The sequence below is a fragment of the Ambystoma mexicanum genome, chromosome 6q, assembly GCF_040938575.1.
Source record: "Ambystoma mexicanum isolate Mex_15411 chromosome 6q, UKY_AmexF1_1, whole genome shotgun sequence".
NCBI lineage: Eukaryota > Metazoa > Chordata > Amphibia > Caudata > Ambystomatidae > Ambystoma > Ambystoma mexicanum.
In genome coordinates, this window is record NC_090937.1 from 444,685,562 (window position 1) to 444,705,213 (window position 19,652).

General features: G+C 45.9%; 1 protein-coding gene across 1 annotated transcript in view; it reads right to left on the reverse strand.

The window, feature by feature from the left end:
• TEK (TEK receptor tyrosine kinase) overlaps positions 1 to 18,893 on the reverse strand; it is a 682,216-nt gene extending 663,323 nt beyond the window's left edge. The window contains exon 1 of the mRNA XM_069630921.1: positions 18,667 to 18,893. Within this exon, the coding sequence (XP_069487022.1) occupies positions 18,667 to 18,718 (52 nt within the window). The 5' untranslated portion in view covers positions 18,719 to 18,893. The remainder of the gene's footprint in view (positions 1 to 18,666) is intronic.
• Positions 18,894 to 19,652: the final 759 nt, after the last annotated feature.

The following is a 19,652-nucleotide window of genomic DNA, read 5'->3' on the forward strand; positions in this document are numbered from 1 at the left end:
ATCGCTACCTTGATTGGTCTGGCTTGTCCAGAGGTTACCCTGTTCCAAGAAACTAGGCTGGCCTTCTGAACCTCTGCCTCTCCAGGACAGAGTTCAGAAATCAATCTTAACAGCGAGAAAGAAGATTCACAAGAGAACGGGTGGATACTTAATCAGCATAAAGGGGAGGATGTTACGCCTTCAGCTCCTCTTTCCCCTTCTGAAAACAAGAGCACAGATACTGAGAAGTATTTGAAAGCAGCAGCAGGGTATGTTAATCCGACATATGAGCCCCTTGCTTATAACAGTGAGGACAATATGGAAGAGAGCAAAAGTAGAGAACGCAAATATATGTCAGCACACAACAAATAGAGATTTGTTGCCAGATAGCTGCCAGAGATTAACAGGAGTAGGGGACAAAGGGAGGACAAAATAGATGATCTATTCAATAGAGGTATGGTGCTGATCGAAGCACAGGAACGAGGGAAGAAGAGAGAGGGTCGCAACAGGCCCACAGGTAGCTGCAAGGGATACTGAGAATACAAATATGAGCTGACGAGCATGAGACAGAAGACATGGGGAAAAGGATTGGGGATTTATATAGGTAGATGAGGGTTGAAGATGGGTACAAAACCAAAGATAATATTGAAGGATCTCTATCGAGGGAAACAGGAGGTAGGTTAGACGACGTAATGACAGAAGAGCATGGAATGCTGTCTCTTGATGATGAGGAAAGGGATAATAGCCACACCAGCTGGGACATAATAATGTCAGACGAAGAAAGGGCAAAAAACAAAAGAGTGTGAAGAAAGGGCGCATGTGGGTTTTCAAACAAATCAAGCATAGAAAAAGGGGTAAAATTGTCAAATTTTGGGGACCTAAAGAAAAAACATCAGAACGGACACCATATACTGAGCAACCCCAAATATGATTGCACAGTGTATGGGACATATCCCCACCTTATGTAAGCAGATTAAGGTCACTGCCAGGATGGAGAAGCATGGCCAAGACTTGCCCCACCTGGAAAACAAGAAGTGTAGCTGGGTATGATTGTGGACCAGGATTTACACAATTCCCATTATTATAGAAAGGGGGAGGACGACCATAATATATACCTTGGCCGCAAATGGATATTGATAATTTGAAATGTAAATTACCTAGTTTGACTTCAGGTGCGGGAAAATAGATTAATGAGTTAGAAAGAATCACATCAGGAATGACAGTAGAAATCAGCAACATAAACGGCCTGCTAGCAGCAATTCTAGGGGAGAGGACTGATGACATTTGGAGACAAGCAGGGAATGCAAGTGTGACTGCACAAAAATGACACATGATGGAGCGCCATTTAATATTTGTAGAGCAGACGTATGGCGGGCGCTCAGAGTACAATATTCGGACACATCAGACATGGGTGGGATTATGACTAGGAAAATGGGTGAGGATGATGACCCTTTTATCTTTGTTCAGGATATTCAAGAATGCTGGCGTCTTGAGATGACAGAACTGCAAAATAAAACAGTGGCATTATTTTATCATATTTTATGCAGGGACTGCCCAAGGCAGTGCAGCGGCAGATGAAGAAACAGATAGGGATGGAGCCGAAGTCATGGCCAGAGATACAATTGATTAACGTGCATCATTGTCGAATGGTACAGAAGAAGAATAAAAAGAAAGCAGGAGGAAGCAAAGTTAGATCAGGAAATCAAAACTAGCCATAGAGGGAGCGGTATTGACGAGTGGTGAAGGTGTGGCAACACAAGAAATACGGTCAACACAGCAAAGCAATTCAGTGTATCCTATGGATCAGAGTGGGTATCATTTTTGGCCACAAGGTAGAGGGAATGGACCCAGGGGAAGATGAGGTGGATTTCAAAACCCTCAGGGAGGAGAAGGATGGGACATATAGCCAGAACATGTAGAAGAAGAGGGGTCATGCAGCAAAATTAGGCAAACTCCAAGAGTGGGAATGGGCTTCATTGACCAGGCCTTCCTGACTTCAGTTTGGAACTAGCATCTCCTTTCGAGCACCTCGTTCACTGCCTACCATTTACACACTCAACTATGGACCTGCCAGCCAATGCAATAGCTAAGGAAATACATACATCTCTATCTGTAAAGCTGAAAAAAACCTGGCTTCCTTCCTTCTCTACTTGCCTCCAACACGGAATTGCTCCTTGCTCTCGCTACTGCCCAACTTGTATCAACTTCGTCTTCCCCCTTGCAAATTATCTGTAGCACTTCAGCCTATTCTTGCATCCATCCACTCTGATTCTTCTCATCTCTCTCTCTCTCGCTCTCTCTCTCTCTCTGCTGAGGATTTTGCTTGCAAAACGTCTGTCTCCTGCTTCCATCATCCTTCACTCCATCTCGTCCCACGAATAGCATATGCTCTCTCATGAACTCCTCTCCCACGACTGCTTGCCTGAACTGTCACCTAATCTCTGGTTTGATAACTGCTCTTGTGCTCCACCCAACCTTTTTACGCTGCAAGATGCCAATGAACTGGCAGCTCTAACCTGATACTTTCTCCTCTATTCGAGCTCTCATTTCCCCGGATCTTCCCAGCCTGCTTCAATGTCTCTAGCATCATGTCCATCTCGTAGAAGCTACTGGATAACCCTAATAACTCAGCCAGCTATCCACCTGTCCCTTTCTCCCCCACAATTTCCGCAACTACATCAATACTTTCCTAGAGGCTGAAGACCTAATGAGCCACAATGATCAGGTTCCGAAGCAGACACTCTACAGTAAGGCCACTTACCCATACCTCCAAGATCCACATAACTGCTCGTCATTCTCACGTCTCGTACATTGTCATCCTCTTTGCTGCCTTTGACACTCTTGATCATCCCTCTGTCTTCCTACCTCATACCCTGGCTTCAAGGACACTTCTCAATAACAACAACAACACACTTGCTAGGCTTGAAAAAGTTTCATAAAAACACAGTATAACAATATACTCAATTTACAAATCTCATATTAACACAATAAAGCCAGAAAATAGTATAAAGCACGTTCCCAAAAAGATATCATAATTATATAAAGCCCACAACAACCCCACATTGGTATCCCTAAATAGGTGAGTTGATATCAAATACTGTTCAGCCATTAGGGAAAGAAGGTCCTAATATTTATAATTCTTATACTTTGCAGTTCCTCATTATGTTGACAATAATCTGCAAAAACGCCATAGCATATCCCCGCCCTATTCTCCACCCCGCCAGTTAAAGTTAGCAACCCCAAATACCCGCTGGTGCTTGACACCCATAACAGAGCCTCTTGTAGGTGTCCCACTCTAACTTCGATTGGCAGTATTCTAAGCCACCTTACTCACAAGGCAGAGTATGTCTGGAATAAAAATAAGAAATAATGGAGTGTACAGCCTCTTACATCCCTGTGGGCACGATCACTTGTGGGAATCAAGTTCATGCCATTTCCCTACCACAACCTTCAAGAGGAGACAGCCCATCCTGAATTTCGTACAGAGGGCTCTCATCTCTGGGCAGGGCATTGGGTCAAAATATCCTTCCAGGGACCCAACGTTTTAATGTCAAAATATGCCAAAAGTCTTCGGTTTGATAAGTCCAAATCCACAACCTAATTTTCCACACAATCCCAAAATCGGATTTCTAGGTTCTGATGTGATCTTCTTTCATTCAACTGGCAGCTACCCCAGCCAGCTGCATCTGGAGTTTGTTTGTTCAGGCCCTGTTTAGGTGAACCAGGGCAGGGACCTGGCACCCTTTGCGTGCCTCGCCTCATCAAGTTAGGTCTTATATTACCGAGAGCCTAGTTTTGCCCAAGTTCTAAACCATAGGAGTAAGGGCTTCAAGGCCACTGCATGCCGGGTGGGGTGAACACCCAATTCTTCCCAAGCCAAAACAGAGAAAGAACTCATTGGGACTCGAAGGAAAGACTTGCAAAATCTATTCTTTTTAACCATCGATGATGGTTTGGGCTCTCAGCTCACTTCCATATACTGCCTCAGATTTATATGCTTGAACAGGAGGGGATAACTGTGAAGAACCCAAGTGACAGTGAAAATGTAGTACTCCCCAGGTGACCTGTGCTAATTTAAATGCGGTCTTGGCCATTTGGCTACACCAGGAACTTGAGGATCTAAACAGAATACCAAGAGAATTGAACCAGGTGGCCTCCTCCACACGCTCACCATCAATCACAATCTTATGCCCCGAGGGTGTAGAGGATAACCATCATTATGGTCGTGGCAATGTCCATAAAAAGCTCCTTACGCTCACAATTAGCTTCACAAATCCTAAGCAGTCTAATGATACCATTTGCTGTTAAAGGGCAAAAGCAATGCGTCATCCGCAAAAATAGGATCAGCCTGCTTGTTTCACCCATTTCAGGGACATCAACACATGCCCTCTGGATCCAGACTGCAACATCATTTACAAATAGATGATTTAAAGTGGGGACAAGAACGCAGCCTTCTCAAATGCCCTGGTGGATTGGATTGAGACGTCTTCCTTAGTCTTGCCACTTGTCCCAAACCCCCCTGCACGCAGCTGTATTTCTGTGTAATATTCGATGGAGCCTTATCTACCCACTGAATTGAAACCGAACTTGGGGTCAATAAATGGCAATTATAACAGCCCCTCATAAAGATCTACATATGCCATAAAAAATAGGGATTAACAGAGGCCATACTTTACACTATACTGTCTAAATTGCTCTTGTTTGAGGCACCTCCTAGCTGGTCGATCACTCTGTCTTCATCTCTTGGAACACTGGCACACCTCCTCTGCCACCCACTCCTACTAACTTTCCCAAATGATATGCTATTGACCCTTCTTCTTCATACTGTCACTTTCAGCAAATTCATCTCCCCCTTCAACTTCTCTTATCATGTTTTGCTGATCCCACTCAAATCTTCTTCTCCTCTGCATCCTTCACGCCCGAGCTATCCTCTCGTATCACCAAATGTCCTTGTGCCATCTGTCCCTGGATGTCAGAGTATTGCCTGATTCACAACTGTACAACTGAAGTGATCTATTTCCCAGCTGCAACTGCCACACCCTTTCTCTTCTCACCTGTAGCTTTTCCACATCATCCCCCACACCCTTCCACCAAAAATTGCTATCTGGGGCTTCTTTTAGAAATAAATCTTATCCTTTACCAGTTTATTTCTTCTGCTGCTACTACTGCCAGGCTCACCCCATGACAATATGGCAAATACACCATCATCTAACACTGCACTCTGCCAACGCTCTGATTTCCACTATTGGAACCAGTAGGTTGGACTACAGCTACAATCCTCTCAAGAGACATCCCTCTCTTTACCCTTTTAACCAAGTACAGAACTTTGCCACCAGTAGCCTCTTTAACCTCTGACAGCCCTTATCAAACTCATCACACTGCGACCACTGAACTTTGGATCTGTCTATTGGGTTTGTCCGCCACATCTCTTGCATGGTTGACTCTATCCCTGATATTTCTCCCCCCCTACTCACGCTTTTAGATGCCAAACCCTCCTCAACATTACTGTTCCTTGTTCACCCTGCCAAGCTTTTGCTCCTTCAGGCTTCTGGCACCCCATAACTGAAACACCGTACTGCCAGAAATCGAGAACAGCCCCATGGTTATGGAGAGCAAAATCTGCCTTGATAATCACACAATTGGAAGAAAGGAGGCCCTTTATTGGCACAGTGGTAGCATCCCTCCCCCAACCCATGACTCCTAACTCGCTGTACACTCTTGCACATACATAATGATGTACCAGCTCAATACCCTTCACCACCTGGTTAAGGTACCGTCCACCTCATGATGCACCCGTCAAAATGGTCCTGCCGCCAAATGACCTTTGTCGAAGCACTACCTTCTTTCAAGTAAACACAAATAAACAATACCAGCAATTAAGTGGGGGTAGGAGGGAGTACCAACTGCCCGATGCAGAAATAACACAGATCTTGAATTAAACGCCACAGAGTGAGTGTTAAAAATGTGATATCTGTTTTCCAAGTCAGCCAATTTGGGGTCAGATAGGATAAATTAAGCGGTTAAAGTATTTTTTTATTCGGCTTATCTTTGACGGATGGTTTTGACAGCAGCCAGAGCTTTATCACGTCATGTTTCCTGCTTGCACTTCCCTCCATGTATCCCTGATGCTGAATCTACTTCATGTCTCCCCGAGTAATTGATTGTCGCGTCCTCGCTACACTGTGTCTGCTCTAGTCATACCAGCTGTCTGCAGAGATACGTGAAAGCAACTGCAGCATTTACAAGTTACCTTTGGGCACAAAAAGTGATAGGTGCACCATTGCAGTGGGAGACCAGCAATATGCAAATCAGTGTTGGTACTACCATTAATGGGAGCAGTCCAGCCTGAACTGCTAGGCCACGTCCAGTCTGCGCAGAAACCCAAGGAACCCCAAACATGTTTCAGCCTGTTGACTTTGTGGACAATAATCCTTCAAGAAACTGTCTATAATGAGTCAGAGGGTGTTTGGATGAAAGAAAAATACCATCAACGTGCAGGTAACTGCACGGCACATTTCATATATTTCTCTTTTCGTGTTTTGTATGTACATTTTACAGTTTAGACCAGGGGTCTGCAACCAGCCGCTCTCCAGATGTTTCAGAGAACTCCCACGATCCCTCCCCATTGCCTATGATGACTATGGGGGTCATTACAAGTTTGGAGGCAGCCATGGCGCTATTAGCGCCATGGCTGCCTCCAAACCCGGGTCCGGGTCCGGGTCCGGGTCCGGGTCCGGTCTGGCTGAATGGGGACTTACCGGGACATTTCAACCTATGCGGACCCGGTAAGTCCCCATTCAGTTGACCATTCCCCATTCCCATTCGAGCCCCCATAGGGCTCAATGGGAATGGGGAAGGTGCTAATAACGGGCCCGCAAATTGCGGGCCCGTTATTAGCTCCAAGGTCCCTTAACGGGACCCGCAGAGAACGGCTGATCAGAAGAGCCATTCCTGCTGGGACCCGCTAAGGGACCTCGGAATAGGGCGGTAAGGGTTTACCGGCATCGGCATCATTACCGGTGACCGTTAACCCTTACCGCCCAATTCGTAATGACCCCCAATGTCTGATGGAAACTGTTGTCCAAAACATCTGGAGAGCCACAGATTGCAGATCCCTGGTTTAGATTCTCGTTTTAATCTTGGTGGAAAATGGTGCAGATATCTTAAAACATATGGAAACAATGTTTCTATAGGTGTTGCCAAATCCCTACCATTTTGGTTTCAGATTCAATGCACGGAGCAGAACCACAGAAGGAAATCGGCTTTGTGTTTTTCTCCCCATCACTGCAGGGAATCCAAAAACCGTCTTGACCTGCATCAGTATTCTGATGCGGTGGGAGAGGCAGGGACGCCTGTGGATTATGCCTGCTTTTGAGCACGTGGAGGTGGAGCTCCTAGGGATCTGCTGTAAAGGCAGCCGCCATGTTTTTCCATTGGAAGCTGCCGTTGCCCATCTCCGCCTTGTGTGTATGCATGCCCACCTCAGATCCAATTACATTTTCCACGTGGGGTGGATAGAGGCAGAGCAGCACAGGGTATACCTGAATTCCTGTGTCTCAATGAGGAAAATGACGAAGATCTTCTGAGACGCCTGGCACGGTAGAGGCGGCAGCTCAAGGGCATTCTCTGTAGGATAATCTTGCACAAACATAATTAGCACCTTACGTTGACGAAAGGCAATGCAGCGAAGCAGTCGTGAAAACGATCCTTTATACATTTATGCGGTGTGGTGTGCATTGCCCCTGGGGTCTTGGGAGGATAGCTCAGGGACAACGTGCTCGCCTTGGAAGCAAGACGAGACGGAGCAACACAGGTTTGATTCCCCGAAGCAAGACGAGACGGAGCAACACAGGTTTGATTCCCCGGGTCCGCGGTTAGAAACCTCTGGGTAGTAAGTGCGTTATAAATAACCCATCATATCATATCATATCATATCATATCTGTTCGAGTGGGTGAGTGAAGAACCTGTTTGTGCGCGGATCTTAAGTGACCTTCCAGAGCTCTTCAAGTCTGAGTGGCATGACTTCACATGGTGAAAGAGGCCATCAGTACATGCTTGCCCAAACAGTGGTGGCAGGGGGACACAAACACTACTGTATGTCCACATCAGCAAGATACAGTGAGCATGAGGTTACGCCAAAGGCCCATGATAAAAGAGGAAGATGTCATAAACGCGAATCTCACTCATACAAGATGTAAAGTAAAATGGACACATAGGCCTGTCACCTTCATTAATGTCATCACCTTCATTAATGCCACCACCTTCATTAATGCAGGTCCTTAATTAATGCGGTCACCTTCATTAATGCAGACACCTTCATTAATGCAGACACCTTCATTAATGCTGGCCCTTCATTAAAGCAGGCACCTTCATTAATGCAGGTACCTTCATTAATGCTGGCCCTTCATTAATGCTGCAACCTTCATTAATGTAGGCACCTTCATTAATGCAGGCCATTCATTAATGCAGGCACCTTCATTAATGCGGGCACCTTATTTAATGCTGGCACTTCATTAATGCAGACACCTTATTTAATGCTCGCACTTCATTAAGGCAGGCACCTTCATTAATGCTGTCACCTTCATTAATGCAGGCACCTTCATTAATGCTGTCACCTTCATTAATGCAGGATCCTTCATTAATGCGGGCACCAATGCGGGCACCTTCATTGATGCAGGCACTTTTAGGAAGGTTGAATGGAGGATATGGATGAGGAGAGAATTTACAATGAAAGATTGGGAAAGTGCTGACGCCTGCAATTCGTTGTGTAAAGAGACGCTATCCAAGCAATCCTGATTTAGTCCCTTAGCTACGCATTCATGGTTCCACCCCTTCCCCCCTTTTAACGCAAGGCAGGAGCCACAGTGTAGGGATGGAATTGCAGAAAAAGTGGTATATTGAGATGGTTTCCAGAGGCGCCTAGCGCTGGTTTCAGAGTTTCATAGGAGCTCTGTCTTCACAACCCCTGTGGACCTCAAAAAGGAACTGGAAAGATGAAGATCGCTGGCAGGGGAACTGGCTGAGGAGAGATTTAGGAATTTACAAACTGAAGCCCATGCTCACTTGAGCGTGTCCTCTGGGCCACCCAACCCTCTCGCCAATAGAAGAGGGTCTCCATGAGGTTTCAAGGACGCCGGGTCTTCTAAAGGCCCTCGGCCTGTGGGCAACAATGTAAACCATATGGTGCACTGGTGCTCAGTTTGTTTACTTTGTTTACTGAGATTGTGTGAACCTTTGCTTTGTTCTGGCATTGCTGCATACTAGTGTCACAAAGCGTTCAGAAACAGTGTGAATGCAGCAAGTTACAAAACAACAAAACCCTTTGCACTTGTTGAGTGGTGTCAAGTCTACTATGTGAGCAGGGATGACGATTAGCCGGGGCTTCCCCCAGTGCCACTGCCAGGCTCACTCAAGGGTTGGCTTCAGTGCCTCGCTCAATGTCCCCACCACTTGGTCAGTGCAGCAAATCCATTCTCTGCAGCCGTGCTGTGCAGAACGGAATCTTACAAAAGACCCTAAAGAAAATCTGCAAAATCAAAATTACGTTTTGTAAGCATTCTTAACATTATTTCTAATGTTACAAGTGTGGGTTAACTTTTGTAGGCCTAGTGGAGTTCACCTCTGGTTCCACCAAGCAATGGTAAAGGCTTGTTCAATTTGCTTGCACAAATTAACTATTTGTACGCAACAGTCACCACATAGGAGGCTCACCGTCTCCAGAACCCTGGTTCTCTCCAGACTGGACTACTGCAACAGTCTCTTTCTCAATATTCCTACTTCTACTCTCTGACCTCTTCAACTTATCCAGAACAGAACCGCAAGACTTATCCTTGGCCTCAAGCCCAGGGACTGCATCTATCTGGCACTGAAATCCCTCCACTGGCTCCCCATGGCTGCAAGGATCAAGTTCAATTACCTTTGCATAGTCCACAAAGCTTTCTGGGGCTAGGACCCGTACTATCTACAACGCTCTCTTCCTAAATACTCTCCTGCTAGAGCCCTGCCCTCTGCCTCCTCCAACTGTCTGCGTGTGAGCTGCTTTTCCAAACAGAGATTTGGGGGTATATCCTTATCCTCTGCAGGTGCCTCCCTCTGGAACAACCTCCCTGCCTCTCTCCGTCTTCAGCCAGACGTCCTTAACTTCCAGAAACTCCTCAAGACATTCCTCTTCTCTTCTTCTTTCTCTCAACATCTCCCCTGCTAATCTCCTTTCTCCTCTCTCATGCTTCTCTCCTCCTTTCTCTTCCCCAACTTGCTCATTTTCGCTGACTGGTCGCCTGGTGCACCGCCAGAGCCTCACAGGTCCCAGGCTGCCACGCCAGTCCTACACTTGCTCCAGGCCTCTGCACTCTGCTTGGCACTACTGCACTCAGAATACGTTCCACGAGAGGGGCAACCATTATGCACTTCACCCAGGCCCCTGCTGGACTGGGTGCACTTGTCCCCTTTCCCCTCCCTCGCACTTCCTGTCTGCGCACTTGCAGGTCCTTGAATGTATCAGGCCTAGCAAGATTGTCTGTCCTGTCCTCCCTCTGTCTCCCCTCCCTTGCTTGGTTGTCACTGAAATACTTGTGCATAGGCACATTCAGTGGTCGAAGTGAGCGGGAGTGGTCGGGGGCGGTGCTCCTCTACTTTTTTAAATTACCTTTCACAGCTCCTATACTTTTATTTTAAAAAGAAACCGTTCCGGAATGGTTTCGTTTTAAAATAAAAGTGTAGAAAGAAGTTGAAACTTGCACTTTCGGTGCATTGCACTGAACGTTCCCTTAACCAGCAGGTGCAAGTGTTTGGGGGTGTTTATTGTGTGTGGGAGGGGACGTGTTGATTGGGTTTGTGGGGAGTGGGTGCAGGCCAGCAGGGAACATAGTTCCACTACTTCTTTTCCTACACTTCGACCACTGGGCACATTAGTGATGACCAACCACCAATCAATCAGAATATAGCCAGGCCTAGTACGGTAGTTGATTGTTCTGCATGTCCTTTTCCCTCTCCTACACCCCCCCCTTCTCTCCACACAGTGGAGTAACACACAATGTGGGGGCCCCCTGCGAGCCATGCTGAGCTCCCCCCCCTAACTAACAAATCACGGGTCGTGCTACACTCTGGGCCGACCAAGATTATCACGCTTGCGAAATACGCACAAACGTGCTGCTGAAGGGATATGCCACACACTGCACTAGGAGAAAGATATAAATATGTGCTTTAATGCAATATACAGCACACTTTCTGAGAAAAATTGGCTAAAAAGCCAGAGTGTTTGCATTTGTTTTGTAGGGTAACACCAAACCAATACATGCAAGTCACCAACAGCGCACAGGAACATTAATGTTTTGCTATTAAAATGCCATGCCACATTGAAAACATGTCCCACTGGCTGCACAATGTAGACCAGTGTAGACACGTAATAACATTACAGTAAAGCATGCCAGGCCACATTTAGACATACCTAGACTGGTTGCACCAAAATGCCAGTCGAAGCAATAACACTCATCAAGAAGAGAGCACACATTGAAGCCCGGGTCTCTACGGCCTATAACAACATGGCCAAACTCTTTAAATCTGCACTGAACTGGTCAATCCTGTTGCAGTCTCCACCTCTCCTGTTCCCTCCCAGGCCCTTGTATGGCTCTGGCCTCTCACTTCTCAGCTAAAACTCAGGACATCATGTCCACTATTTCCTCTTCCTCTCTCGGCTCCCCTTTGGCCATCTCTCCCTCTCCTCCTCCTTTCTTCTCTTTCTCTCTGACAACACCTGACAAGGTTCCTAGACAAGTCCGATCCATGAAAGCGTCGTCCAAACAGGTGCTCCCCTGCTCCTCCATTACCACCAAGGACCATATTGACACCCTCTGTGCAGCTTTGGCTGATTTCTGTAATCACTCTTTCATCACTGGTACGTTCCCTTCTCCCCTTAAGCACTCCCTTGTGCACCCACTCCTCCAGAAGCTGTCTGCCGAGCCTACCTGTGCATCAAACGATCGTCCAATCTCCATCCCTGCTTTCTTGGGCAAACTCTTAGAAAAAAGCTGGCCATCTCCCAGCTTACTCTCCACATTGAATTTGTTTGTTGTCTCCATGACCATCAGTCTGGCTTCTGAGCTGCCAGAGGCACGGAAACTGCTCTCCTGAATACCTGTGAAGATCTTCTCTCTAACCTTGATTCCAGCATTCCTTCTGTCCTAATCCTCTTTGATCTTTCCTCTACTTTCGACACAGTCAACCACGCCATCCTGATCAATCGACTACGTGAGAACCTGGGCATCGCGGATCAGGCCCTGGAGTGGCTGACCTCCTTCCACTTGGACTGTCCCTCCCAGGTCCAACCTGGTCCTTTTCTCTCTGCCACCTCTCTCTCTACCTGTGGCATTCCCCAGGGCGCTATCCTCTCACCCTGGTTTTTCAACCTCTACTTGTCCCCTTTGGCCCACCTGATCTCTACCTTCTCCTCTAGCCTTCAGTGTTATGCGGATGGCACTCAGCTTTCCTTCAGGTTGTCTATCCGTGATTCAGGATTGGTGTGCCTCCAACGATCTCTGACTTAATGCCATTAAGATGGAGATCCTTCACATTAGGACCCCTCCCCCTGCTTTCCCTCTCTCACTCTGGCCGCCCACCTTGGGCCCTCTTCCTACGGCTTCCTGCGAGGCAAAAAACCTTTTGTGTCATCTTCGACTCCACTCTCTCTTTCTCTCCTCGCATCTCGGACGTCGCCAAGAAGTCCCACTACCTACCAGCTGCTCCTCCTCAAAGGGACTCTTCCCTTTTTCACTTTCCTCCAGAAGCTCACTGTCTCCAGAGCCCTGTTTCTCTCTAGGCTGGACTATTGCAACAGTCTCTTTCTCAAGCTGCCTTCATCTTCTCTCCGCCCTCTGCAACTAATCCAGAACAGGACTGCGAGACTTATTGTTGGCCACAAGCCCAGGGATCATATCTCTCCAGCCCTGAAATCTCTCCACTGGCTCCCGGTGGTTGCAAGAATCAAGTTCAAGACCCTTTGCATTGCCCACAATGCTTTCTGGGGTCGGGCCCACACTACATCCAACGCTCTCTTCCAAAATACCAACTCTCTAAGGGCTAGACGCTTCTCCAGGCAGAGAGTGGGAGGGCAGATCTCTCTCCTGTGCAGATGCCTCCCTCTAGAATGGCCACCCTGCCCCTCTCAAACTTTAGCGGACCACCTGATGTTCCGGAAGCAGCTCAAAACTTTCCTTTTCTCCTCTGCTTTTGCTCTCTCCCTCCCCTGCTGATGTACCTGACTGACCTGTCTGCTGTACCGACTGGTTGCTTGGCTACCCTAAGAGTCTCACTGAGTCCAGGCTCTTTCTTGATCAGTCAACCTTGCACTGCCTCCGGCCTACCATGCAATTAGGGGCTGTAACTGTAACCCTACAGTCCCTTGTTCTCTTTGCACTACTCACAGCCGCACTGCCCTGGTTACACTTACTCAGTGCATTACTGTCCTGTTTTCCCCTCCCTTCTTCCTTGCAATTCCCCCCTCCCTTTGCGCTTGTATTTCTCGTTCTCGCACTTGCACGATCTGAATGACACAAGGTCTAGTGAGATCATTTGTCTTGTCCTCCCTCTATCTTCCCTCCCTTGCTTGTAACACCTAGAAAAACTTGTGTACAGGTGTGTTATAATAGACTTATATCATATCATTTTATCACAGATGCCCAAAAAAATATACAGTGCTGCAGTAAGAAACGGCTAGACTGGAGCACCCAAATGCTAGTCTAGCCAGGTAATTACACTTAGCAGGACTGATTTATCAGAAATGCGCAGTTGAAAAAAAAATCATACCAAACTGAGGAATAACTAGACTGGCTGCACCAAAATGTCTCTCTAGCCACTAATATCACATATCATGCCTGCTTAGCCTGGACATGGACACCGATTATGATTTCTCACAAAATCCCGCCCCCCACACATCCCCTCTCCCTCCCATGCTCTACCCCAACCTCCGAAATCAGCTCCTTGGCCCAGAATTACATTCACGTCCCTCTTACTTGTCCCAGAGTTTACGGTTGAGGCTCCTTGCCTCATAGGTAAGTACTGGGATGAGGAAGAGTGGGATTAGGAGCAATTAAGATACAGGTAGCTAAGTCAGGCATTAACTCCATGGACATCTATCTCATCCCAGTACTTGTGTATGAGGCATAGTGCCTCATACACAAGTACTGCCTCATACACAAGTACAGGGACAAAGAAGAATAGGGCTAGAAGTAATGACGATTACCAATAGGTAATTAAGGCATTAAACACAAGTAGGGGCTTAACAATATTGAGTTGGTTGGGCTGCAGCACTCACCCCCAGATATTTTGGGCTATGTTGACTCAACCTGGCTGACCTTCAGAGCAGTTGTCGGACAGAACAGGACACAGATGTTAAACCGAGGTTTCGCTGTTAACAAGGGCCCAGCAATTACTAACATAAAGCATTTCACTGTTAGTACCTGCATTCAAATGCCACATTTTTTAGGCAATTTAAATTGTGATGTGGGTTTAGTACTTTCATGCCAGGGAAGTGATTGGAAGGGTAGAGAGGGAACCGGAGACCGCTCATTCTCACAGCAGTTCATAAGTGGGTGCTTTCACACTTAAAGGAGAGAGTTAACTGCTTGTAACATTGAAGCTGCACTAGAATAGTCTGATTAAAATGTGTAAAGAAGTTAAATGCCCCCACACAAATAAGTTTGCCCCTCCCCCACCACCAGTGAAGTTAGCGCCTCTCCCAACATTTGAAGGATCAGCCCCCCGAAATGTAGGTTTTGTTGCGCCGCTGAACTCAAGCACACACACCATTCACCATATACATGCATGCACACCCAGCCATCCATACATTTAAGTGGGCACTCTTTCAACATACAGGCCCATCCAGGCAGCCATCCATACATTTAAGTGTGCACCCTTTCACCATACACTCACACAGGCAGCCGCCTATATATTTAAGTATGTACCCTTTCACCATACACTCACACAGGCAGCCACCCATACATGTAAGTGTGCACCCTTTCACCATGAAGGCACACCAAAGCAGCCACCCACACACTTAAGTGAGCACCCTTTCACCGTACACGCACACCCGCACACCCAGTCACCCATACATTTGAGTGCACCCTTTCACCATACACTCACACACTCACACATCATGGGGTTGAGGGGAGCCCTATTACTTCAAAAAGAAATTGTTTCTTTTTGAAATCACTCTGACTTCATAAAGAAATTATTTCCGTTAAGGACCGAACCATAACGGAAATCATTTCTTTATGAAGGCAGAGTGACTTCAAAAATAACCTATTTCTTTTTTAAGTCATGGGGCTCCCCCAGCCCATGACATGGAGGCCTACAACAGGGAGCCCTCAGACTTCAAAAAGAAAGTTTCTTTTTGTAGTCACTCTGCCTTCATAAAGACATTATTTCTGTTACAGAAATAATGTATTTATGAAGGCAAAGTGATTTCAAAAAGAAAGGTTAAAAAAAGATTTTGAAAAAAGATTTTTTTCATTTTTTTTCTCCCAAGTGGGGCCCCTTCCCAGAACATCTGCTAGCGGGGGCCCCCGCACCACAGGAGGTGCGGGGGCATCTGTTACGCCAGTGTCTCCCCACTCTCTGTCATGCACTTGCACTATCTGACAAGTCGTTAGGCACAGTACGGTAGTTTATTGATTGTATACTCTTTTCCTTCTCCCGCCCCCCCTCTCATTCCTTCCTGTCATGCACTTGTACTAGTAGAAATGCCTCTGGCCTAGCATGCAAGTTGTTTTTGTTTTATTCCCTTGTTCCCTCCCCGCCTTGAAGTGCTTTGAAGCACTTCACTTGTGTATAAGCACATTACAAATAAACAATTACAATTACATAGCAGTTTACAAGTGAGTAAAACCACAGAGAGGACACACCATGACCATACACATTTGGTACAGCACCCATAACAGTTTGGCCATGCATTTACTTAAATCACCCGACGCAGACGCGCAGCATTATGCACCACGCGGACAATCTTGCAAGACACCCATATATTGGTCAATGAAGGATTTACTCTGGGACCTTCACAAGCATGGATCTAGGTCGTAGCCTAACTAGCAAACCACGACAGACCAATCCAAGCCCTAGAAATTGCAGATGCCAGCTACACCACTGCCAGAGACGGCTTGTGGCATTTACAGGGGATGCAAGTGCCGGACGAAAATGCTTACAAAACTTGGTAACATTGATTTACAGAGCAGAGGACCAGTGTCCTTAACAACAACGGGTGAGAGGACTTAGATATAAGAATAGATGATGCAGGGGAGGTAGAAAGATGAACCAGATACAAGCGAAAGAACCAGGGCAGCACACCGGTCAAACCTTCATCAAAAGGTACAGTGCCCTTGGAACAGTGGCGAGCCATTGCTTTCAAAATGCACAGCAGGAATCATTGACAGTGTGTTGGCCTGAAAGCATCTCACAAAGGGCTGATGTGTGTGCCCCGTCAACACAAGGCACAGGCCTGTCACTGTATGTCATCCAGGGCCAGGTTCTACTTTCTGGTGGTCTTACAAGTGCTGCTCGTCAAGGACACCCCCAAAAGAGCAAGTGAACCTAACAGTTCAAATAAAAAAACACGCATGTGGCCAACAGGTGTGTCCAGCTGAGGGGCTCTGAATGGTGTGCAGTTATAATGTCGACAGCAAAAAGTCAAAAAAAATGTTGAAAAAAAAATGTTGAAAAAAAAAATCGAATGTTTTTTTTATTTGTATGTTTTTTTGGGTTTAGCTATTAAAAATAAACGGGGGTGGGGGACCCCCCATTAAAAAAAAAATGTAAAAAAAAAATTCTAATTTTTTTTTTAACATTCTTTTTTTCAACATTTTTGTTTTCGACATTTTCACTATAAACCGCTCTCAACCCGCGAATTCTCAGTTTCTGTCAATGCAAGTTATTGCAAGCGCTCTGCCATTTAACAGTGCTACTGTGCGAGGGGGTGTTCAAGGTCCCCGAAATTGGCCCAAAGCCTTCATGTGTCGTCTGCATGGTGGTGATATGAGCCCCCCCCCCCCCACAACATTTTGGAGGGGGAACAGTGCTATTTTTGATTGCGTAGTTGCTGCGTAACACATTTTTCGTTTCCCGCACTTTGGATAAGTACCACCTTGGACCTCGTTACCCATGGGCATGTCCAGGCATGACGAAGACTGGACACAGTGGCAATAGCTATGGCTTAAGAGGCACAGCTTTCAATGTTGGATAAACAAACACCTAACTTTGATTCACTTTTAAGAATATGCTTTCTCGATCATGGACAAACCAGCATGTCTGTCACTAAAAATGTTTACTACGAAAAGAAAGAAGTTCACACTCTGACCAAAATATAATGAGTAGCATTAACTCATGCAAGGAACTTTCGAAATTATGTTTGCGTGGGCGGGTGAAGTGTAGGGTTGAGTAAATCGGAAAAATGCCTTCCTAAATATCTACCTGTGCTTGGGTTTTATGGATCAACTGACAACTAAAGCGAATACTGTGTACATTATTCGCAGGTAAACTGACTTGGTGGGTTATCCGTTGCTGTGATCTGTTTAATCTGCAGGTCACAGGTTCAAATCCCAGCAAGACCAACTCAGCCTATCATCCTTCCGAGGTCAATAGATGTGGGAGAATTTCAATTGGGTAATGTATGCAAATATGTCCTATGTAAAGCGCTTTAGATTGAAGCGCTATATAAAAAAATAAAAAATGATATATGTGTGTGTATCTATAAATATGTATGCAGACTTAGCCATTTGAGCCAAGTCACACGCAGCACTGCCGCAGCCAGTAGCCATAGTCTACTAGTAATGCCTGTTGCCAAAGTCAACAAAGAGCAGAATTCCAGCTGCCAGTAGAGTGCTTCATTAAAGCCTAAACTGGCTTTTCCGATTCCATTCTTCTAGACACTTTATAGCCAATAATTGATAGGAAATTGTTCATGGTAGTGTGATTGCCCAGCTGGGGTTTAACACAGGAGAGCAAGAATCTATTTCCGCTACCCTTTATTTGAAACCACAAAATGGCTCAGGGTCTTGCCTTGAAAGCCAGACGACTCGAGCAACACAGGTTCGATCCCTGGGTCTGCATTTAGATACCTCTGAGTATTAAACACATTATAAAAAAAAAATTATAAACTGCATAACATATATGTTTGTTGCACATTACACGCTCTATATGAGAAAGGTTTTTTCATCCAGATTCTACATTTCTGGAATGTATCAAGAACTGCACGATCTCTTGCTTTACATTAAGCAAGAGACCAATTATTCAATTATATTACTGTGCGCCCATGTATTACAAGGAATACAATCCCTCTCACCATACACAGAAAGGATACAGCAAGTGACCTTGGAGATTCGTGACCATGTAAAGGAAACATCCTTTTAATATATCGTATATGTATAGAAGCACGCGCATTCACACACTCGCTCTCCCCCACTTGTAAAGGCCTACTAAAATACAAATAAATACACTTGAAAAATGTATCAAATATGTTCCACCTTTTTTAGCTACATGTCACAATATTAACAGTTTGCCTCAACAAAACTATACACCGGGGTGGGTCGCACTGTTCTTTTTACTGCAGAGTGTGCATTTGTAAGGAAAATGAAAAATAACACAATTTGAATTCTTAAGCGGAATAAAAAAACAACAAACATTCACGCGATGTGATCTCTCACCTGGAATCAGAAGGCTGATGCCGCAAAGTGCGAAATATGCTAAAAAATCCATGCTTTCCAGAATCTCGCCATCCAATTCCCACAGCAGCTCATGGGTTCACAGTGTCCTCAACATGGAAGGCAGACCTCAGTCAACCGACGCGCCAAGTCGTTATAACGGACTCGGCGCTAATGACTGGGAAACGTCGAGCGCTGCCGCTACCGCTGCCTTTGCCAAATGCGACACTGGCGTGGAAGGGAACGGCCTCTGTCCGAGCGCAGGGAGTTTTACGTTCCCTTTTCCTGTTTCCTCTCTAGATTAGCAGGGGAAACGGCAGGTTTTTTAAAGGCAGTCTAAGTTGACGGGGCTGGCAGACACAATACAGAGCATGTCCGGTCACATCAGCCTCATGTGCGTTGGAATAGTTGCCTGTCAGTATAACTTTATCATTTGAAGAGGATGGACCTCTGCACCAGCGTAAGGAAATCTCGCGAATAAGTGGGGTGTGAAGTAGACCTCAATTCCCGTTCTTCACACATTACATACATAATCAAAGATGCGTAGCTATCATTGTTAGGCAGAATTATATGCAGTACCCTTTAGGAACACTACACACAATTAAGACTACAAGTGACAGTACAATTTCACCTTTGGTACAAGCCTGTACTACACAGTTACAGTGGTAGCAGTAGCGGAGCAGCCAGAATTATCTCAAGAGTAAGTGAGCAGTACAAGAGTTACACAAAGGGCAGCAATTACTATGGTTCAGGCAATCACTGACTAAAGGTTGCTAAGTAGAAGAATATATATTTATTTACTTATCAGTTGTATAACCGTTCACCTTTCTAAGCAAGTCAAAAGTCACAATCATAAATACACCACACCACTTCCCTTAAATTCCAGACAAGTTAAGCTCACAAATGAAGTGGGAGCAAAAAGGCACTCCAGCAATTTAAAAGGGAGGGAAAGACAAAGTTGTATGAAATTAGGCAAAATCAACAGGTAA